General features: G+C 35.5%; 1 protein-coding gene across 1 annotated transcript in view; it reads right to left on the bottom strand.

The window, feature by feature from the left end:
• Positions 1-23,465, bottom strand: part of LOC130579752 (coiled-coil domain-containing protein 171-like) — a 33,384-nt gene extending 9,919 nt beyond the window's left edge. The window contains exons 1-14 of the mRNA XM_057376788.1: positions 23,382-23,465; positions 21,910-22,084; positions 19,720-19,901; positions 16,803-16,949; positions 14,005-14,135; positions 12,424-12,556; positions 9,579-9,746; positions 7,771-7,959; positions 6,075-6,579; positions 5,339-5,455; positions 4,281-4,507; positions 3,468-3,647; positions 2,038-2,214; positions 1,431-1,576 (exon numbers count right to left, since the gene is read on the bottom strand). Coding sequence (XP_057232771.1) covers positions 1,431-1,576; positions 2,038-2,214; positions 3,468-3,647; positions 4,281-4,507; positions 5,339-5,455; positions 6,075-6,579; positions 7,771-7,959; positions 9,579-9,746; positions 12,424-12,556; positions 14,005-14,135; positions 16,803-16,949; positions 19,720-19,901; positions 21,910-22,084; positions 23,382-23,465 — 2,561 coding nt within the window. The remainder of the gene's footprint in view (positions 1-1,430; positions 1,577-2,037; positions 2,215-3,467; positions 3,648-4,280; positions 4,508-5,338; positions 5,456-6,074; positions 6,580-7,770; positions 7,960-9,578; positions 9,747-12,423; positions 12,557-14,004; positions 14,136-16,802; positions 16,950-19,719; positions 19,902-21,909; positions 22,085-23,381) is intronic.
• Positions 23,466-24,392: the final 927 nt, after the last annotated feature.

The raw sequence follows: 24,392 nt of genomic DNA, 5'->3' as shown, positions 1-24,392 counted from the left end.
AAGTCTAAAAATAGTTGATATATCACTGTTTGGTGCATTTCTGTATGGAAGGTGCTTCTGTTGGGGATAAGAAATTAAAATTATGGAATTAGAGTCATATCAATGAACAACTATCATGTCTTGGAGATAAAGTGCATAAAAATACTCTAGCAGTATGATATTACATTCCTGTATTGGAAGACACTGACAGATTCTTTTTATTTCACCTTACTGTGCTTATATGTTCCAAAGCGAGAAAAAAAAAAAAACCCATCTGTTGTGAAGAGTTGCTGGAACAATGAAGGGAAGGGGAGTTTTCTTTGTTAATATTCAACTGCTATGTATGGAAAAAAGTGCCTGTTTTAAAACCACTTCACATTAAAATCACCTTTTCTGGCCATGGGAATGGACACAAGGAATGATCTTTACTTAAAGCGTGCAAAATAGATTGGGACAACATGAAAAGGGTCAAGCTTTCTAGATAGAACAACTCCTTCTTCAGGTCATATTTTCATTGATCCAATCATTCCAAATAACATTGGTCATTTTAATTAGCTTGTTAAACCTTTCCTTGAGAACTGTACGAATTACGTTATTTCCCTGGTGCATAAAACCGTTAAAGCGTCTCAGATATTGTTCTTCAGATGTTGAATGATCCCAGATATGATGAGAAATTTTAATAAACTAAGTTTTTTTTAAAAATCCTAGCCATGGACCAACCATATTCATATTACATATTCCATACTATGATAAGAATATTAGATAACAAAGTCTGCAATGATTTATCTTTTCATCTGACCATATGACTGTAACAATAGGTTGGTAATAAGCTATTGATGTCCAGGGAGCTCCTTTTGATTACCAATTCTTTCAAGACTGATGCCTGAACATTTCCTTCTACTCCAGGTAACGGTGTAAATGGTGTGGGGTTTAGGTCTAAATTCAAAACTYTCTGAAATCAGCTGAAAGATCTATCCTGTCCCACAGGCTAGACTGGGTCCAAAATGGGTTTCAGTCTCTTGGGCAGCTAAGATCTGTCACCTAGCTGATGCTTCTGTACTTACTCTAAATAAATTGTATTTCTCTATAAAAAGATGGCATGGAAACAGAGAACAAAAAAAACAAACAACCTTTCTTAAATAAACACAACTTTTAGGATCTGCCAAAGAGGTGTTGTCAGATTGGTAAGATATCATGGGTATTTTATTTGCCAGATATTTCAGCATTCAGAATTTTGAGCACTATTATGGAATAACTGCAGAGAACATATCACCAAGTATTTTGAACTAATGCTTTTCTTTTTAGAAGACTATCCCTGAATTTAAAAAACAAAGGGCAGACATACTTTTGTCTTCCAGCCTTATACTAGCCCGGTCTAAAAGTCTACCCATGGAAATAGGAATTGAACTTTTGGCCATTTTAAGTGATGTGCCCCAGGCCCCAGCGCTCACTTTGCTGCCCCCTGAAGGGCACGTTCTGACGCCTGGACAGTCGCCTGCAGCCGTTGCCGGTCCTCCTCCATGTGTTTCAGGAGACTCTTCTGGTGTTCCAGAAGTCGGTCCCTTCTCCTCAGCTCCTCTGTATCCTGGGAGGTGCTCTGCCAGCAGACAGACAGCAGAGTTACCCATCAGCCCAAGTAAACTTCACTATATGCCATTGGCTACTGACCAAAGTGGAACACAAATTGTGAAGTAGATGTGGACCACTGCAGACTAAGGTTTTATGAATTTCCTAGCCAAAACATTACTGACCCAGAACCCCGCTGTTTTTAGTATATTTGCTATGTACAAGTGTGGTTAAGAAAATAAGATTATTGTAGGCAAAAAAGGGAAAAATCATTAGTGAAGACTTTTTCTTAAATTTTTTAAAGCAAAACATCTAAAGCTCAAAAATAAACAAAAAGGTCTATGAGGTGTTTTCTGATCAGTCTAAAATTCCAGCAGAATGAGCAGTATGTGTGAATTTACTCCTGTTATTTTATTTACACACAGAGAGCACTATTTGGCTTATCAAACAAAAGATAAAATTCTGGTGACTATTTCAGAAAAATAACCTTACCCTCACAGATGCACTTAAGCGTTGGCTTTTCTCTGTCTCTTCTTCAGGGTGCATTTCCAGTCTTCTACTTAACTCCTGAAGCCTGTTCTCATGTTCTTGCAAAAGCAATCTTGCTTCATGCTCACGCTGTAAAGCATTGTGTAATTCCTCATGTACATTTTCTTGGCTGGTCATTCTCTGGAGAGAAAAATAGGTTTTGTCTGATTCTGTAACAATATGCACTGGTTTCCCTACCTGACTTTCTAATTTCCACGTGCAAACATACCAGATTCTAAGGAAATAACATGCTGAGGATGAATATTGAGGACTTTTAACATGAAGAGAGATCACTGAACAATAAAATGGCAGGCCAGTTTATTATTGTATGGTTTGTAAAAAACATTCATGCAAAGCCTTGGCATTCATTATTGTATTCAAATTAGCACCCTAGGATTCAAAACACCAATATTTAGAAGGAAAAATATGCAGATCAGTGTTTAGCACATTAGTGGATATCTTATTAATCTTTTAAACATCCCCCTGGATTCTTTCTCCCCTCCAAAAACTGTTTCAGAAAGAAGAAATAATTCTTCAAGAAAAATCATCATCTGCATTTAAATAACAGTCTAAACCATGACAATTTCATCTAACTATCCCAGAACTGTAAGGGAATAAAACCTGTTAAGAACAAAATTGAAGATKATTAGATATAACCTTGTTCATTTGAGTTCAAAAAAAATCCATTTTACCATCAGGAACAGGAAGAACAATGGGTGGGACATCATCTAGCAAATGCTCTGTGTTTGGAAGTGCTTGGACTGGAACACATTGAAGAGTTCTACCAACTAAGCTTCAGGTTTTGGGAACCCACAGTGTTTCAGTAAAACAATCAGCAAAAGTGGAAATTTGTGTATTTGTGGTGCTGAGAATGTAGGAGAGGCCTTTTTCTCACTGGCCAAAAACCTACCCCTTCAGGAAAACAGACCCACTAAAATTTGTATTTTATTAATTATAGCTTTATATTATAACATTCAGCAATATCCATACAGAGTTTAAATTGCTGTATATTTATACTTCATGAATTTCTCATGAAAATTCTTATTGAATAGCCTCATTTCAGATGACTTTACTCTGTCAAAGTGAAATCTTTTAGGATACTTAAATTACATCAATATTTCCAACAAGTGGAAGAACCTGGATTACTGAAGACCAAATTGTTTTTTATACAGAACACCCCCTATAAATCAAAAGAAAACTCCAGTGGAAAAGATGTATTTCTAAATAAATCTGACTTCTACTTTAGTGAAATTTACAAGGCAAGTTTTCTGGAAAATTCTACCAATAGTAAATCAATTTCATGCTTATTTTTCGAAAGAACTCAAATTTAAAAAATTGTGCAAAAAAGGAGAATCTCTTTTAAGCAAGAGAGTCTCTAAATCAAATATACTTACATGCTGAAGTACATGTAATTCCTCTTGCAGTTTGTGCGCTTTTTCAGCATCTTTTTTCATCTCATTGAATGCCCACTTGAATTCTGAAAGCTGCAGGTTCAGTGTGCGGCACTCTCCCTCTGCTGTATGAAGCCTTCTTGAAAGTTCAAATACTCGTTGCTGCAAGATTGCTATGATTCTCTGTCAGCAAACAGAAGCAAATTGATGTGCTATAAAACTTTTTATTTTAGCAATTAAATAAAACATATTTAATACTCAAGAAAATTTAGACAAAACAATAATTTATTCCTCCATCTCTAAAAGACATAGACAAGGGCAAAAGTTTGAACCTACTTTTTCATCTACCAAGGGTTACTGCAAATTCTGTATACAAGGAAGTTCCATTTTCACCTAAAATCTACAATAAAATATTATGAAAGGGTTTATCCTTTCATTTTGATTAAAAGAAAGAAGGTTATCTTTACTGAAAGAAAGGATGGTAAACACGAGAAAATAGTAATGAAAAAGAACCTTAACTATTACATCAAGACAAAAGCAAATTTGTTCTTATAAGCTAACACAATTCTGAATAGAAGTTGAAAAAAATCTTCTGCTTGGATACAGTAAATCTCTTCCAAAAATTCTTTGTCAATAAGAGAAAAGATCTCTTCACACCCTAATGTGTGACAAATCAACTTCTGAGTGTCCATATGGATGTGCTTCGCTGTCATGATTCATAACTAGCATAAAGGAAAAAAAAAGGTGCTATCAAGAGAGCTTCGCTGTTACTGGGAATCTTCTGTTTCCATGAAGGAGGACTGTAAATCTGCCTACCGTGCTGGGTTGTCTGTCATATGATCCTGCTTCCAGGGCCTGAGTAGTCACTCTTAGGAGCCCACAAGCCAGTCTTTGTACCAGGGAGTCCCTCTCCAGGAAAACAATGCACCTGCATTGGTTCACTTGAACTGTCTCCATCATTGTGGTCAGACTGTCCATCAGTCTTGCAAAGGAGTTCCTGGCTGCACTGACAAGTGAGTGCCCAGAAAGCCAGGAGTTTGGATCTTTAAGAAAACAATGACAAAAAGGAAACATCAAGCAGGTTATTAGTTCCACTTTTTTGTAACATGCAATTCTTTTTCATGATACAGGGTGGAAACTATAAATATTCTGAATATCAGACCTGAAATACAATACAAACTTTGCTTTGTTGCTATGCGAAGTCAAGTTACTGTAAACATCATGATCAAAGAAGAAAACACCTGAAACTGAATCAAAATACTCTTGATTCAATGGCAACTTCTGCATCAATTTAATGTTTTGCCTTCTGGGATATACATCACCTCATCTCTGTCCCACTGCTTCATATAAATTAATGAATTCATATAAATTATTGCCCCTCTTATATCCTTTCTTCTGTGACAGAAATGTTGAGACATTAAAACTACAAGTTAACAAAGAACCAGGGATGGCAGCAATGCAGATGAAGCAAGGGAACCTATATCAGTTCTTGCTGCAAATGAACTCCAGAAGCACTCCACAGCCATCTGCTTCCATGGCTCTAGATACCAAAAAGATAAAATATCCTATCACCCATTAAAAATAAAAATTAATTTGTTCCAATAGTACAAAGACATGGTCTTTCAGAGATTGTGGAAGAGGGTTATTATTTCCCTCAGCCATAAACTTACTCCTTCAGGGAAACAGCTCCACTAAAATTTGTATTGACTAGATCAGGATATAACCCCTAGTCAGAGATCTATAACATTCAGCAGTATCACTTTAGAGATAAGACACAGATAGTTTGGAAAAAATCCTAAAAATGGAAACGATGTAACCACCCTGATTTATTTTTTAAATATATTTTTGCTGCAATAATATACCGTTAAAATTACCTGGTCTGTTAAGAACCTCCTGCAGTTCAGAGATGGATTCAATTACTGCAGTATAGAGGTTAGAGCTAGTCAGCCAGTCAAGTGCTTCAATGCAGTCAACTCCTTCCTCTTCAAAGCCTGTGAAAGAGAATTTTTCTAGATCAGTCTTCTAGATTGCAATACACTTTTTATACCATTTATCCTTGTAGGAGAAAGCATAAACTGATGTGGCAACAGAAAGGGACAAGGAGACATAATCTCTTAAAAAAATTTAGAAGCCCGATGCTAATATTTTACCTGAATCAGAAAGCAAATTTTTTCAGTTTTTAGTAGGAAATAAAAATTTTAAAAAAAAAAAAAAAAAAAAAAACTAAAAAAAAAAAAAAAAAAAAAAAAAGTTGATAGGTAATCATTAAGGGACATTGCAAGAGGATGCAGTAGCACCTAGTTCTGAATTCCATAACACAAATATCAAGGATATCAGATGGTGTGATAGTGTGCAGTTGCAACTTTACTTGCAATGCTTAACAGACTAGGCGTTTCCTCTTAGAGTGAAATGTATTTACCAAAAAACATTAAAAAACCAATAAATCCATAAATAATAGTTGTCAAAATATCATTCAACATGTCTTTATACCCAAGTAGTAATAATAATAATAATAATAATAATAATAATAATAATAATAATAATAATAATAATCTTTGTTATTCACTAACCATGTAATTTGACACCATATTTTGAAAACAATTCACTTACGTGACACATTACGCCTGCCCCGGGATTCTCCTACACAAACTTGAATTCCAATGCTTGCTCTTGAGCTGCTTGTCCAGACGAAAAGGGAACAAGAATACCGGGCCAGAAGCCTAAACCTGTTAGCTGCCAAGACTGCAACCACAGATCTCCGGAACGTATAAACCAGCTCTCTGGTTCTCCTCTGCCTCAGCCTTATTTCATCTTGACTGTTTTCTGGGTTGGTGGGGAGAGTCTGAAGGATGCTCCTGATGTTCTGGTTCACTAATTCATGGAGGTTCACCTGTCCCTGCAGAAGGTCTCTTTGGGAAGACATGGCACACAATCGGCTGTAGAGAGGAAACAGGGCCCCTGACAGCAGTGCACAGGCTGCCAGCAGAGATGAACGCTCCTTCTGAGTGCTTGTTAACATATTTCTCAAAGACATATTTTCGTTGGTCAGTTTCTCACAGCTTTTTTCAAAGTCTTGTAATTTTTGCCTGTTTCTCTGTGTTGTTTCTTCACAATCCTGTTAAAGAAATTAAAAAAAAACAAAAACAAACCAAACAAAAACAGGAGAAATATTAACTTGATTACTTTTACCTAGACGGAAGCTAAAGGAAATTTGTTGGTTTTCCCATTTAAATAATGCATTAAAGGAGCAAAAATTGTTAGTAATTACAATGAAGAAAGTTGCTTTTCTAGTAAACAGTTACAGAATCAGATACATGAAACCAAATCAATAATATGAGAAAAACTTGCATGATCATCAACTGCAAATGGATTCCTGATTTCTGACAACAATCCACCAATACTGTGATATCCCACAGAAAGTCCAACAGCACCTGTCTGCCCACAGTACTGTTTGCTGGGCTGACTTAACAATAGTAATTACATCCCCCAATTTCAAAAAAAAATGTTTCTCTACCAATTAGAAAGGAAGTCATTATAAATGCAAAGAAAAAAAGTAAGGAAGGCTGGAATGTGAAACTAGACAGATTAAATATATTTTTCTGCATGCAAAGACTCCCAGTCCCAAAATCTCCATCAAATACAGCATTATTCAGATGAAGTTAGCTGCAGTAAGTCACAAATAACAAGGCACATCTGTTCACACTTCTAATGCAAACAGGTTTGAAGGAGTGTGATGGTAAAGACAGTGAATGGTGGTTGTGGAATAACAATGAATATTTTGGATTGCAAATAACTCGTCTGACAAGCMATGGTGACAGTTTTAATTTCTGAACCACTTCCTGCTGTAATATYAGTAAAACAGAGTTGCTTAACACCGCTGAAATCTATCATTGTTCTTAGGTCAGAACATTTATAACTAACTAAATTTATCTTCAGGTGACACCACATCACCATAACTCTGCACAATCTTTGCAAATCATGATGCTGAAAAWGTAGCTGCTGCTGATTTAATAATTATTAAAATAAGCAAATGTGATCTCACAGCTTTAACCTTCTCAGATAAATAATTAAAAAATTAGCAGCAGTAGACCAAATTCTCTTCATAATGCTTTAGCAAAGTCATTTATTTCTTATTATAGGTTATGTTGATATTAACATGGTGGTGGGTTGGCTAGATWTTTTTTCAACTTTAAAAATATACTAAAATTCCCAAATGATCTTTAACTATTAAGGGACTTAAACAACTGAAATAACTCATGAAATATTTACACAAAAAAAAAATAATTTGAAGTTCACAGCACCACACCTGTGCTCTTGCTTGAGCTTCTGCAAGGAGATTTGCATACTGCTGTTCAAGAAACTTCTTTTCTTTATGCCAGCAGTGTTCCTGTGTTTTCAACTGTTCAGACATTTTCTCAAAGGCTTCCTCCTGGCTCTGCTGAAGATCCCTCATAGTATCAGTCTTGTGCTTGCAAACATGTTCAAGGTGAGCTATCTGTGTGACAAGCATTTAAAAAAWATATTATTTACCTTTTCATTATAAGTTAAGCACAGACTATTCCAGCACAAAAATCTAAATTGTAATTTCTTAAACATGTTTATTAAAACTAAGTGAAAGCCTTTCATGACAGATTAATTACTTGGATCTTGAAACAAAACTGAAATATATTTTGAAATACAGTATGTTATTTGTTTCAGTTTTAGCATCCTTATACTACGTTGCAGATATTTGTCATCTCCTTTATACAAAACACAAACCAGACACTTCAATTTTTTTTWAACAATTGCATTAAATTTTAGTAAATTAGTAATACAAGTATACCAGTCCTTTAGAAGTTTGTGATGATTGCAAACAATTATCAAAAAATGGCCTTTGTTGGGGTTTCTTCTGTTTGTTTGTTTGTGCAGGGCTTTTTTTTTTTATTGAAAAACCAAGACATTCCAGATTATTATTAAGCATTAAAACAATATCAGGAAATTCTAACACATGGAATTATTTTCTTAGGAGTAGTTGATAAATTTGTAATGTGTTTTCRAAAAGCATGAAGGAACTCATCTTTCTGGTTTAACACGGTCACCTCCGCTGCAAACTAAATGGAAGAATGAATCTCTCAATGCACACACCTGCATTCACTTTGTTACTTGAAAAGTAAAGCAACATGCTTCCAGACAGATCACACAGAACTGCAGGAGAAAGAGTTTGTAGGACATGGTCTAAAAWTTCAGAAAATCTGCTAAGTACATGAGAAGAGCCCTTGAGACCGCATAATCAATCTCAATAACAACACTTAATTAAAAAGCAAGAAACAATAAGACACAAGMCCCACAAACACTACCAACAAAATTCACCCCCTTCCTTTTCATTCCCTATCCTCTTCTACTTCAAAAGTGAGATAAACCAGAACATAAAATGAAATCCCAAAGAGTGGCATACTTTTTCTCTGGAGCCAGCTGACTTACTGAAAAAGAGGTTTTTCCTTCCTAAGACCACAAAGATTTCTGGAGAGAAAGGCCACACCAGCTCACTTACATTAAAACCACTCAGAAAAGGACAGATCCTCCTTGAGGCTCCAAATATTGACATGTTTTATAATAGAAGTTTCCTGTTGTGTTTCTGAATACAAATGTCATAATCCAAAATTTACAATAAAACAAAAAAAAATTCTTCCACACTGCCATTCTTTCAAACAGTACATCTGAATCATAAACATATAACTTAAAGATGGTATTCCTGAAGTAAATGTATTTTACCTCTGAATTACAGTACAATACAGACTTGCTTTATGACTGTAAATGACTACATTCTTTGAATTTGTCCAGCAGTAAGATGAATTTATTTTCTTTTAATTAGATCTCTGTGGCTAATGTTGGATAATTCTATYGAGTGTCCTGCACAGAAAGTGGAGCTGGGCGACTTCATGCACACTCCAGACACATTCAAATGCCCACAGAAACAGCATCAAACAGAGCAGTGGACAGGCCATAATTAATGGTATTGATTTATTAACTCCAAATCATATTTGAGAGAGGAATATGAGACCTTTTTAATGAGACTGCAACATGGACAAACGTCACTGAACTCAACAGAGGCGGGTGGCACCTGGGGGTACTCACCTTCTCATTAGCCTTGTGGAAGCTCACAATCAAAGCTTCAACATTCTCATGCAAAAGTGCACAAAACTCTGTCCAGGGCAACCCCTCCAGGGCACCTTCTGGCTGTTTGACAAGCACATGGCCATCTGCCATGCGCTGGTATAAGCTGAGGAGGATGTGTAGCGCCTCCTGGAAAAAAGAAAAAGAAAAATTAGTTGTTCAGTCTGAGCAATGTTAAAGTCGAAAGAGATGTGTGGCATGTGTAGTTGTGGGTGCTGCATGCAGTTGAAAAAAGGTCCAGAAAGCTCATTGTCRGAGTTTCACATAATTAATTTCTAATAATTGCAGTCGTGATACTGAATAAATTTACAGCAGAGTAAGGAAACAGATTTTACAAAATTTATCTGATTAGACACGGTATGTAAATAAAATACGTAAATAAATCCCAGCCCTGCAGGGGTCACAACCAAGACCTGACAGAGATAAAAATATCCATCCTCTTAATGGATGCAATTCATTCATCCATATTAATACTTTCAGGGGCATTCAAATTGTGCCCACTTCCGACACCTTCACAGCACACAGAAAATTGTCCAGTTGGCTTGGCAGCACAATACACTCTATTTTTAAAAAAATTTTGGTTTGTGTGGATTATATATGATGAAATAGCTGGCCAAAACAGGTCTAAAGCTCCATCACAGTCAAATTTCACAAGCCATGCCTCATTCATTTACACTACTTCTAATTAGTGGCATAAGAAATGGATTATTCATTATAATCATGAAGAATGGGGTTTTTTAATAATAYGTTTTATTATTTATTAGGTTGAAAATAAATTTTAGCAGCAATAGTGCACAATAAACATTCAAACCTTCATACTTTTAGAATATACAAGTAGCTTAGAAGCTTTGATTAAAATAACAGAAAGCTGTATCTCAAATGCCATGAGAACAAGGTATGTTAAACACTGCGCAGTGAGAAATCAACGTAATATTACCAGATTGGATTGGAAAGAACATATTCAGGGTGTCTACAAGTCACATAAAATAGAAAAAAGTAATGTATAGGTCAGGGAAGCAGGAAGGGAAAATGAMGGGAAGAGAACACACTGACATTTTCACAGAATTTTATCATGGGTATAGTGAAGAACTACAGCAGGATATTAAAAGTTATTGGCACTTATTTTCTGCTGCGGTCTTCCATTTTCTCATTTTGGGAAGCAAAATCAAAGCTGTCTAATGGAGTAAACAGCACCCCATGGAGGCACTCCTCCTTTCCAACTGAATACAAAAACCATTGGGAAAAATTCAAAGCCATTTAAGGCAATAAATACTTAATCTCATAARGGTGCAGCTAATAACACTTTTCCAAAATTGAGTATTTTTATTACCTGTTCAGAACAGTCCTGTCATTTGAAATCATTTGAGTAAAACAATTAAAACAAGCAGCTCCATGAATATGACAGTGAGACAATCCTTTTGTTTTTAACCTTTCACTAATATATCATTATTTTTGAATACACTATTAAATATTGTTTYCATTACCAGAAACCTTGATTGTAAAGAGAATTTTGTCCTGAATTTTTGTCTGGTAAAATATACATTTTACTAAGGAATACAAATACAAAAGAAAAGCTCTTTTAACAGCAACAGCTAGCAAGTACTTAAGGTTCCTAGTAGAACATTTTCAGCTTGTAATTACATTTTGTAGTTATAAATAGCAATCATTACTGTCTGTAGTTAGGGCAGTCATTTTTATCTCTTTGTATTTCTTTTGTGTCCACTGAAATTACTTTTTCAGGCTAACTAGGCCAGCAAATGTCTTTTAATACGTTAATGCTTGYGTGAAAAAAAAGTTTTTATTCTCCCAGAAGGAAAAAAGAGGACTATGACTTTWTTTTTCTTCAATTTATTAATTACAAATCTACCTGGGCAGTGGATAWCAGTAAGACAAAGTGTGGGATTACTCCATCAACTGAACAAAAGACACMCAAAAATTTGAAGACCCTCTGAAGAAAGTTTCTGTGGCTGTCAGCAGGGAACAGATCATATTTACCTTCTGTACTCAGAGATCATAGAGAAAAAGAGGAGAAAGGGACAAGCCAGCAYCAAAAAGGTTTTCATTTCTAAGAGCAGAAATACAGCAAGGGCTACCACYCAATGAAAGCACAGATTTTCCAGATATGCTAAGATCTTTTCTTTGGTCCCTGCTGCTGTGCAAAAAGATGGCAAAATCATTACAAGAAGTGTAGTTGGGTAAAGACAGTAGAAAGATTAAAGTGGTCAKGTAAGAGGAAAAATATTTCAGAAAATAATCCAGTAAAATACATCCAATGTGCCAAATCCACAGCAAAACAAGAAAACAAATAAACCAACTACCAAAAAAACCCTCTGTTTTGCCACCTCCAAAAGACCAATTTTCAAGCAATTTTTTACAGTCAAATGCTCACACTAAAACCAGAAGGTYGTATGAAATAAAAATTAATATTTCTTCAAGGGTGGTTAATAAAACTTGCCAAAAAAGTTTGGGTAGAAAGACAGAACATTCTTCACAATAGATCATATTCCATATCTACAAAATGCTGTCTTGATTAGGAATAGAAGTGCAACTTACCCACATTTTAAAAATAACTGTCTCCTGCAAGCAACTSTTCAGCAAAATACAAACCATATACTTAAAAACATTTTCAAATCATCTTCTCTAAGGTATTGGCTACATTTTTTTATATTTTAAATTATAAGGAAAGTAACATAACAAACAGGGTAAGGGAGTGGCAGAGCTCTTCCACAGCTCAGTGCACTAAGAATTGACAGAGTATGTTTAAAAACCCTTAAACAATGAGTGCCATAGGATTCCTTTTCCTTACCACTGGGCCTTCTTGCAGTGCTTGGCTGAAGCAGGTTTGGACAATCTCTCCTCTCCCAGGAGACTCTCCAATTGCCTTCTCCTCTGGTCCCTGTCCCCCTTGTGCATTTGAGGACAAAATCTGTCTCTGTAAACTGGAAAGTTTCCACAACAAGACGTTTTAATCAAAATTACATTTATCAAGTGCACTATATGCTTTTAAACGATAATCAATCAATATGGCAGATAACACACTGGCTTCTGAAGTTCCTTGCCTTGTTTTATTAAATGAAGAAACACATATTCCCTCTAAGAAAGACYTTTCAAATGGTTGTGTTCTCAGTTACCAAGCCTTGTGTCATGAAATTAAACTGATTATTTGGATAAGGCTTCTAAATTACATACAACAAACAGAATTAATAATGTTTTAATTAACACAATAGCTCTCTTCAGAAATACCATGTCATGTCTTACATAATCAACTGTGATCTCAAGTACASTTCTTGAATTTAAGGTTTCCACATGCCTAGTTAAATTCTGACATGAATTAGAAAGCAGACTAGTCAGAAATTGAATAAATTAGTGTTCTGCATCAGTCAAGAAAACAGATATATCAAAAGCCTGGCATGGCAAAGTAGGCAACTGATGAGAAAACTGAGCCAAAACAACAGCATAAAGGAGACAGAAGCAAAGAAAAAAATCCAAGGAAGAATCTTAAAAATATTGTCTGAATATGAGGTCATGAAACCCAAAGCTCACTTAAAATTGCCAAAGTCTGACAAAAGTTTTTCTAACACAAGTGAAGTTTTAAGCATCTTACTAAAAACATCTCCACAACCGTGAATCTTCAGGCCACAAACTTCGTTTCTTGTAGGAAAACCGAGAAAGTTGGAAARAAAGGAAAGCCAAGTTTTTTCTCCACTACTGACTTACCACTTGTGTGAGTCAACATAAACACCCGTGTATAGGACTCATACAGTCCTGGGTTGAAAGAGATGTCGGTTGTATTCTGTTACTACAGACACAGCAGATTGTGCTGCACAGGAAATGTAGCCCAATAAATTTTATCTGGTCTCACATATTTCAATTTTTTTTTCCCAATTAAAGCTTTCTACAATCATCCAAGAAATCAAAACAATGATTAAGCACTACAAATGATATAGAAATTTTTGACAGGAATTTTAGAGATTCTTCTGGCTCACTGAAGTGTAAAATGATGTTTTCACMATGATTAAGTATATGTAGAAAAGCTCTCTTTCCAAAACCTGCCAGATATGTTTTCCTACACTCACCCCAACCACAACTGGAGGYTGGACCCTATCATATGTATGACTTTCAGCATTTTTGCTTTGGCAAATCTGCATCAGATCAGGTATTTTCTGTATCATTAACAATACTTTTTGTTACCGATACAGACCTATTATTAATTGACTGTGGGGTTCAGAACCTTTGATCTGGTTTGAAAAATTGCGCTATTTGGCAATGTGTGGTTTGGTTTGGCAAATTGTGGTTTTCTGCTGACTGAAAATTGTAGAGAATGTAAACTATAAGTTGTACTCAAACTGTCTACTGACATTTTATAATGGCTTTAAAGGGAACTTACACAGCTTTTTCTCTTTCATGTGCATTTTCTGACTCTCTGAAGTCTTTCTTCATATTTTCTAATACAGAAAGGGCTTCCATCCTGTCGGCTTTGTCTGAAGTCAAAGCATCTTCAAGTTCTCGAAATCTTAACTACCAAGTGATAAGAAACCAGTTAATGGAAGTTAGGAAGAACTATCATGATCTTTAATGCTGTACATTGTTCTGTTATGCTTTTTACAAGTAAATGTATTCTATTAATTCTATATGGAATTAGAAAGCATTGAACACAGGTAAAAATGTATTAATACACAGAATTCACAAKAAAGAGAAATAGATAGGCAGACCAAAAGCACTTTTAGCTCACCTTTTATGATGTTTGGATTTTCCTGTTTTCAATTATTTATAATACTGAAGTTTTCTAGGGAAATTCTGTTTTTTTTTAAGTAGACTTTTTAAGTGAAAATGTGGGATTAACAGTAAAAGCTACACTTCCACTCAAGAAAAAGCACACGTGGAGCATGTTCATGTACATAAACAAGGAAGAAAACCTTTCCAGTTCTTCACTATAAAAGACAAATCTCTAACTTCAAGGAATGTTACMGTCCCAGTTCCTTTGCATATTGTAGAGAGGGAATCAAGAAAACTAAATCATCTGCTTATTTAATCATCACCTCAGAAACCTAGGTGCCTGTACTTGGAGAAGTTTGTAAGAAAATAACTGACTGAAGAAACAGCAATTCCTCTGTTTGTTCCTCAGGGGGGAAAAAAAATGCGGAGGGGGAAAGAAATTTCTTTCCATTTTCTCACTTAGTTTTTCAAATGTCTGGTGTGTTACTGAGTAAAAGATCACTCAGCAATCATCAWATACATTTTTCACACTTGTTTTTTGAAATAAACCCAAATTGCACTGGACCAAACCCTGTGTGTTGCAGTTCAATAATGCAAGAATTTAACATTCTAGTACACATGTTACATTTTTTGAGATAATCAAACTTGACTGGTGACTGCAGATATCATAGCTTTGAAGTTGAAATGTACACTGAATAATTATATTCGGAACTGCAGTCTCAGGATGCATTAATCTATCACTCCCAGACAAGTTGGATGTATGCTTTGTATCTCCAAGATTATCCTGTAAGTGCCCATTCCAAAGATACAGGGCAGGATGTTTTAACAGTAGTACACAGTTTAACTGTTGTGAAACATTTCCTTTCCCATCACTGTTTAAATGCTGCTTTGAATTCTCGAAGGTAAGAATGTGACATTTAATTTTATTATTTATTCTAATAATTTGAAAGTTCCTTGGGGAGGGGAATGTATTTTTCTATTATCTATTACAATTTTGACAGTCAGTGCAAAAAATCTACCCAGTGTTTTCACTGAAGCAAATAAGTGGTCTTCATATTTTTGGAATATTGTACCTTTATGAGTTCATTTTGTGTTTTACTGTAAACTTYTACAAAATATTAAACAAAAAGTTTACCTGCATGACTTCTGAAGTGTGTTTACTTTGAAAACATGGTGCTGATTCAGTTCTCGTTGTAGCTACCTAAAAGTGCATTTTGAAAATATCTAAGTCCAGAAAGATGATAACACTACACAAAGACAAATTTATTTGTTCAGTATACTGGGTCTCCATACACCTGTTGTATCTGAACTACTTGCACTTTGGAACTGTAAAAACTCATACCAATAAAGAGATAAAAATAGATGTTTATTATTATTATTATTATTATTATTATTATTATTATTATCATCATCATCATCATCATCATCATCATCATCATCATCATCATCAATAACAATAACAATAACAGTAACAATAGCAATGATAATGATAATAACAACAACAACAATAACATATACAGAATAATAAAATAATATTTTCTGCTTTGTTAAAAAAATTAATATAGGATTATGTCATTGCTGCATTTTTTGTAATCACAGATACCTATGTCAAGATAAAGGCCTGCACACAGAATTTCAGTTGAAAAAAATGGTTTTTGCAAAAGCAGTAACTGTAGAACTGCTACAATAAAAATTCATATGCAATTTTCTATAAAAAATACTTTTACTTTGACTGATGACTGAATTGAAAAGAAAAATGCACCCCAAAATGACTYCTGACTTCAAGTGATATCACAAAGAACAAGAAAAAGATGTTAATATTAAAAGCAATTGAAGACAAACTCATTTAAGGTTACATAGATACAAGTGAAGTATATTGATTTTGGAAAAGTAAAGCAAAGTAGCAAGTATATGAGACTGAATCTTTAAGCACTTCAGTGAGAAAAACATGAACATAAAAATAAATAAATAAATAAATAAACCCTTTCAAATAAAAGCTACTGGCAATAAATGCAAACTTTGCCTAATCTCACACATGCACAAAACAAAATACTTTAGAAACAGACATCCAAGGAAAGACGAAGTCTGCAACAGCACAGAGCTTACCAAACCTTCACAACGTTGGCCAAAAGACTTAAACTTTGTATCTCCCACAAGACTTAGCTTCTTAATATACTTTATTTAAAAACAAAGAATCAMAAATCTTGCACAAAAACTCCCCCTGTATTACCATACTGCTAGGAGCATTTTCACAGTGATATAAACCTTTTTCCCATCTGCTGTCTAAACAGTGAGGCTCACAGTGTGAACAGAACTCACCTGCAAATCCACCTTTCCAGCAAAACACACGCTCCACATTTTGTGAATCACACGCAAGGCACTCACAGCCTAACTCGGAGGATCCACCCCTCAAAAATGAAGCTGCTCAAGGTGCCAGCAAGACTCCCAGCAGCAGTGAGGAAGCCTTACCTCCAGATCCCTCATGAGCCTCCCCTGCCGCTCACACTTGAACTCCAGCTGGTTGGCCTGCAGCCTCAGCATCTCGCTGCAGCCGTCGTATTCCGTCTCCATCTCCCTCAGCTTCCTGCGCGCATTTTGCAGGGCGGCGTTCATTTCCTAGGGATAAACAGGTGAATGGATAAATAAATGCACCAAGAGGTACTTTTTCTAAGATTAGAGTTCAACAGAGGAGGGAAGACTGCATCAGAGGAGGTTGTTAGTATCTTAGWATCTCAGATTCCAGCACATGCCAACAGAAGTGTTTGTTTAACAGCAGACACACTCCTCATTCACCCCCAGGTAATCTATATTGATCCAAAAATCATTGTGAACATGACAATAAAATCAGAGCCAGGTCTCTGCGGGAAATCTTTTCCTGAAAGAGTAATGCCCTTCTAATCCCTTCTCTCTCTGTTTAGTTGCCATGATAGACACAACTAGGGGTGCATCTGGTAAAAAGGTACATAGGGAACAAAAGTTCAATTTTGTTCTAATTTTAATTGCTAGAACTTCAAATTAGATGTTTTTGGAAGCTGTTACTCCCATAGACTGAATAATTTTAATTTCTCTTATTCTGAATAGGGTTTCCTTCTGCCTAGAAACTGAACTATTTAAATTTTTTTTCTACATGAACTATGAAGTTCTCACTTCAATGAAATAACTAAGCTGGCCCCCACTTTGATTTCTGCATGCAGGAATTGAACTAAGCGAGAGGTTGGCATAATTACTGACAATATTGGACTCGGCAGTTCTGTGGAGCCACTGCAACAAAATCCCCACAGTCCATATGTGTATGGACTAAATTTAAGGTAGTCCTCTAGTTTTGCATGTACAGCGAGTCAATGAACAGGTTTCTTCACATCAGAATGAAAACCAATAAATAAATAAATAAATAAATGAAATTAAAGTTAAGAATTAAACCAAAATTAATAATTTGTACAGAAATACGCACCCAGTAAGATACAGAAATAGATATAGAAATACTTATTTCTTCAGGTTTATCTTCCAGATATTAACAAAAGTGCACTGGGAAATGTGAATGAGTAGCAGATAGTTTGCTGTAAATATATAAAGACCTGAAACCATTTTATATTGGAAATATAGTTAACATTAGCAAACTAAAGCTGTCATTAATACAGCAAGCTTATAATGAGCTGTAGATTTTTAGAATCTTGACATCTCTGAACTTTTCAGTCATGTGTCACTGTTTAATGCTATCCCAGTAGTCTCCTGCAAGTATTTCCTCATGAAAAACGTGGTTTGTCTTTTTTTTTTTTCAAATTTCTTTCTCTTTTTTTCTTTTTTTTTTTTTTTTTTTTTTTTTTTTTTTTTTTTTAACCGTGTGTAAACACACAATCTCACAAGTATTCTAATTTTTTAAAAACGAGAAGAAATTTGATCTCCTGCCTAACCACGAGGTGATGCTGTTGCCCTTCTTACTGAACTCCAAAACCTCCTATCCCGAACAGGGATGCACCCAACGAGGTATTTTTTATTACAAACCTGTCACAAAGCAGAGAGGGCGGCTTTTCCCGCCGGTCTCAAAAACACAATTCAGTACTCTAAGGTGACTGCATGCCTATCTCAGTATTTTCACAGATAAATTCAGAACTACAGTTCATGAAGTGGGGTTTTCCCAGCCAGGATTTGCCTACTACATGCTCAGAATGACACTTCTCTCTGCACATATTAAGACCACAATCAAACCTCTCAATCTGTCATTTCATAAATCAGAGTAACTACAGAAGATTTAAACCAGGCTTGTAAATACACAGCACAAAAGACTGAAACACATTTGGAGTCATAATTTGAAAACTYAGATATTTCTGATGTTTGTCTGACAAGTTTAAATGAATTAAGTGGTCAAGTTCACATTTAACACTTTTTATTTCCTGGAATTTTATAACTGTACATAGCATAACTGTAGGGTGATGGGCAGATTGACAGCTGCAAAAGCAAAGTGGGAGAAGTGAATGTTCCTACTATTGAAACTGGGTTATGGTTTGACCATTAATAATGAATCACATTTTCTTGTCAGAGACTTCTGAAAATTTGGAAGGAGTTCTGAGTTCAGAGACTTCAAAATTCAGAGATCCTGCAGCTCAGGCTGGCTTGTTCAACAAGCTTGATGTATCCATGACAATTTTAATCTGCTCATGTTAATTACATTTCGAATTATTTTGTAGCTTTAATAAAATCCCCAACAAAACACCTTCCTCTACATGCACTGACAGGGAATACTGACAGGGAACTGACAGGGAACACAATGTCCCAAGCCATCCACTACTCCTTTTTTTGTTTTATAAGGACAAACATCACAAGAGAATTTTTCAACCCTTTGGATGCAGTATTAAACTCTCTGAAAAAAAGCTTCTACAAAACACTGTACACAGCCGAAGGCAAGACCCTTCCAGAACCCACTCAACCTAACTCAGCCTATTTACTGTTAGACAGAACTCAGAGCTTACTCAGCTTTACCTGGCAACTTAAAAAAGAAAACTATACCTAAAATTAGGTTTCTTCACAGCCTATATCCAGCCCTGATTTTTAAGAATCRGCTTTAAGCAAAACCTCACTTGTGACATTTTGAGAAGGTTATCCCCTGTCCCTGCACTCCTCTATTTTTCACAAACACTGTACTGATAAGCTGGTTTAAGTGTTTACCATGACAAACAGCCACAATTTATCCCATCAAAGCCCAAAACCAGACACACTGAATGTGACTTTGTGAAGCTATACTCCTCAGAACTGTTTTGTGATATTTAACTATTTGGGGGATTTTTTAATTCCTCCAAATCAGAGACACCCTGACCCACCGCACCCTTTGCACCAAAAAAAAGTTCCAACCAGCATCTCATGGAACTTTCAATTTAATAATACATCATACCTCAAAAGCCCTTTCTGTTTCAGTTTTTTCTTTGATAAGGACTACCATTTCAGCATGGTACATTTTGCGGATGTCATCCCTCTCCCTTGAAATTCTTCGCTGTTCTTCTTCCCACTGCTGCTGAGCACTTTGAAACATTTTCTCAGTCTCTGCTGCTTTCTGCTGATGTTTGTCACTGAGTACTATTGTTTAAAATAAATAGAGAAAGAGAAAAAGACAAATAGCACTGCAAATAAACGTGTTCAGAAAAACAAGAACTATAATGAACATAAGCTCTTTTGTGTATTGTGATATCCAGTGAAACACTGGAACATTGACAGAGAATCAGATTTTGTGTTCCTATTGCACCTTTCTCACAAGGACATAGAAAAGCTTTGGAGACTTTTACAAATTTAAGTTCTCTTCCTTCTTGGAAAAGAATGAAAACTCAAGTTAACTCTTTCAAATGAGGCGTCTACGGCAGGGGGAACTTAATTGCCTTTTCCTGCAACACTTGGCTAGCTTATTTCCAAATACCTATTTGATATATTAGTCTGCATCGATCAATTTCCAGCACAGTTTAAGTAAAAGTAAAGACATACACCTGCCACGTGAAAAAGACATAAGGCAGGTTAGGCTAGCGAGCAAAGGCTTGGCTTTTCTGGGGAAATTTACTGCAGCTCRAGAGATTTAAATCTTTAGCCCAGCAAATGTCCCGAGATGGGCAAATACTGCATATACTCCTCTGTGAAAGCCTAARTGCCAAGGAAAACTTCCTTTCCTATAAGCAGTTCTTTTAGGAACTTTGCTTTGTTTCACAAACTGGCTTTTGGATAAAAACATTTTGTATTGGTTTTATTGTTACCGAATAGAGCTAACAATGTTGGCATTTATATGATCACTAATTTCTAGCAGATTTTTACTTCAAATTCATCTCATTCTCCTGAAATTTCTTTCTAGCTGGAGAAGGATGAAACAGAGAAGACACATTAAAAAACCACAAAGAATCAGTGGACACAGTGATAGGGAGGACAGATGCCAGGAAGTCAGGCCTCAATAAGAGCAGCAGGAAAACAGTTCAGAGGAAATATTAAAACAGGGCATAAAGGAGATGCTCTGTCCAAGAAACTAAGTTGGGATCACATCACAGCATCACACAGGGTGAGAAAGGCTCCAACGGACCAGGAAAAGGAGACAACAAGTTAAAAACTGCTAAAGAACTGAGAAGCAACACTAAGATGATTTGGTTTCTTTGACACTTGTCACAATTTAAAAAAAAAATACAAAAAACAGTTTGAAAAATTTCAACCACCATAAAATTTTTACTATTCATGTGTCTTCCAAATGGATGAAAGTTCAGCTTTCTTTTTATCTTCAAAAAAAACCCCCACAATCTGGCACGGTAAGTGCTCTTGCAAGTTTCAGAGTCTCCTTCCATCCTTGTAAGGTCACAAGCTCCGGAGGAGTGCTCCAAACTTATCATTGAACATCAGAGATTCACAAATACACCTCCTGTGCCAAATTTATAGGGCATCATCCTTACTTAGGTAACTAAAAATGCACCTGCCCGGCTTTTAAGTACGAGAACTCTCTGTTTCGGAAAGTTTAAGAAAATTTGTGTTTCTGAATGCAAAACTAGAAGGAAAAWAAAACCCGCAAAAAACTAGATAAAACCCTTCCTTTCCACATACTATTGTCATGTTATCTGTATAAAAAGAAAAACAGAGATGATATGAAGAAGCCAGACATGAGTGACAAGAATCTAGAAACTTTTGAAAAAAATGGAAGAGAATAGCATCATGATSAGAACTCCTGGAAAAAATAAGTTGTTGGAAATATTATAAACAAATGAACAAGACTAGAATTTGTTATTTTCCCTCTGAAATGTAAGAAGGAAGAACCTCTGGATGCAGTGATAAGCAGGATGTGGAGATGGACACCTTAAATACAATTCTGTACATAATAATAGTAGGTAAGGAGAAAGAGAAAAAAAAGGGTTGATAGGTGTAGCAAGTTGCATTTAGTTCACAGAAGACAGCAAAGATTTCGTGAAATCTTACGAGCTTACAAAAGCAGGTAAGACATGGGAAAGGTAAGAGAGAGAGAAGAAAAACAGTAACAGGAAAATTTTATGAAGTCCCTGCTTGTTTTACTGATTAGGGACCCGTGTGGCCTCTGGTCCATCTTGGCTTTTTTTTTTTTCCGAATTACCTTGCAGTTCTGCAAGTTTGGTTTTTGCATCACAAAGCTCATCCTCTGCTGAGTGCTTTCGCAGGTGAGCCTCACTCTTGGCAGCTAGCAAGTCGTTCACCAGACCTTGGCGAACAGTCTCTTCTCTCTCCAGTTCCAACCGCAATTTCATTATCTCTTTTTCATACTGAGCCATCTAGAAAATAAATTTGTTTCAGGAATTGCATTCACAGCTGCCATCTTGTCCCATTTGAATTTGAAATATGGTCTTGCAATCATACATTTATGCACACTTTAGATATTTTATGGGTTTTTTTAATGTGAAATTATCCTATTCCTAGATTAATTTCATATACCTTAACCATACCACTCTGTTTTTCTAAACATGCTCTGCTTCAAGAAAATGGAAGTTATAATAGTATCCTTTTCCTGCACCTTAGTGTGAAAAATGCAACAACAAAAACATTGTATTCCACAGGCAATATTTTGATAACTGCATTTAACCCTTGAAAAACAACAATGTTGGGATGTTAGACTACCAGACACCTAGTAAAAACATTGTGTAAAAACAAAAGCTTCAGTCTAGTGATGTTCAGCAGTCAAGCAGAATACTATTAAACACAATGAAAAAAGCAACAAAAATGCTTMAAAAAGGGGCTTTATCCAGAGTAAGAAAGATTGTCTGGCCACTGCTGCCTAAAACTGGATCTAGGAAACCACGGTCCAAGCCATTTCAACACCAGAAGGTGGTAAGTAAAATATACGCTTCTCCAGAACATCTGCAAAGAAGTAGCACCCTTAATAACAGGAGCTCCATCCATGGGAAATAATTTATCCCCATTACTAAGGTTTTCCTTGATGCACTTGTGGCAGACTGGTACCTAAACGRGGCAGCAGTGACAAAATACTTTATTACAATTTTCTTTGGTTTGAATTATTATCACTGCTATATATACCAATTCTGCTTTTAGGAGTTTGTTAGGGGCAGCCGGTGTGGGTGCTCATTCATCTGGTTTTGGTTAAATACAGCCAGTAACCCAAGTTTGTTTTTCCATATCCATTTATTTAGAGATTCCTGCTYCTTCCACAGTGACTTGCTCTTGTTGTGCTCCCACTGCTCCATCAATGATGGGGTGGATTCTATAAAGTAGATCCCTTGAACTACATGGATTTAAACACTCAGACAAATTAACAAACAAACCATGTCTCATATTGAGAATTCTAAAGCTGGGGCTGCAAAATATTCTTCTGCATCATGTTGCTGTTGTGTAGCATCGAAATTGCTCACACACACCTTTAACCATTAAAAATGATGGTAAAAATGCTATCAGTTCCTAAGGGCAGAAGTCTGTACAGTGCTCTTTCTTTGTTATTTTTTAACTACTGACTCTGATGTTGATCCACCTGATGAGAGTACAATTTAAAGGAAAGTGATTACATTTATTCCAAAGGTAAAAAAAAAAGCAAACAAAACAAAACAAAAATGTCCTTACTTCTTGATTGTGTTGCTCGACCAATTCTGCATTTCGTTGCTCAGCCAGTTGGAGTCTCCTTGTCAAATCTTCAACAGCGTCCATTCCTGATGTATTGCTATTATCTTGCGTACTATTAAGTGAGCTGGAAAATTTTCAAAAAACGTGAGTAYTCCTTGGAAGTTTTAATGCTCCTTTACTCCAATTACCCAGTCATGGACCCAGAGTTTGAAACATTCCCATAAGCAAAATTATTCCTTGCAATTTACACCATGCTATTGCTATTTGAAAAAAAAAGGTTTATATAGAATTGCTTATGGTGCAAGATATGGGAGATGTAGCAGCAGGAACTTAAAGAAAGATGCACTTTGGATTAACAAAGTTGATTTAAGCACAGCACATTAATTATTATTTTATATTATCCTTATCTTTGCTAATGAACTTCCAGGATTTTTGGTAATTAACTTCCAGGCAGCTTAAAAACATCATTCCAATAATGTAAATTAAAATAACTGGAAGGGTTCTTGTCTCCACAGTAAGTCTCATTTTTTAACATGGATTACCATCCAAAACCATCTCTGTCATGAAACAAATGCACAGATGTGGAAAACCCCCTCACTTTTACACATTTTGTGTTCAGAGATATACACATTTAAACTACTTCAGACAGGTAAATGATCACAAACACAGTGCAAACTAAAGGATTCATCCTTTAAACTACCTTGTTTTATCTAAGTTTCTACTATTGCAGTTAAAAGAAAATCTGCTTGGCAATTAGCAGAATCACTCCTCAAGCAGCACGAACAATAATAAAAGAGTCAAAATCAAGTTTCTACATACAAAGTGAAAAATATATACACATAACATATAACATTTTTAATATACGTATTTACATGTATATGTACATATACATAGATATACACATATAAACATGTATATAAAAATATAGATTTAATTAATTAGCTTAATAATTCTAAGAGAAATTATTTTAACTTCAAACTGGACAACTTTAAAGTCATTGTAGCACTTGAA

This window comes from Malurus melanocephalus, unplaced genomic scaffold (assembly GCF_030028575.1).
Source record: "Malurus melanocephalus ecotype Western Australia unplaced genomic scaffold, MMel_1.1 scaffold_291, whole genome shotgun sequence".
In the NCBI taxonomy this organism is placed as follows: domain Eukaryota; kingdom Metazoa; phylum Chordata; class Aves; order Passeriformes; family Maluridae; genus Malurus; species Malurus melanocephalus.
This window is presented reverse-complemented; position numbering and strand designations above follow the sequence as displayed.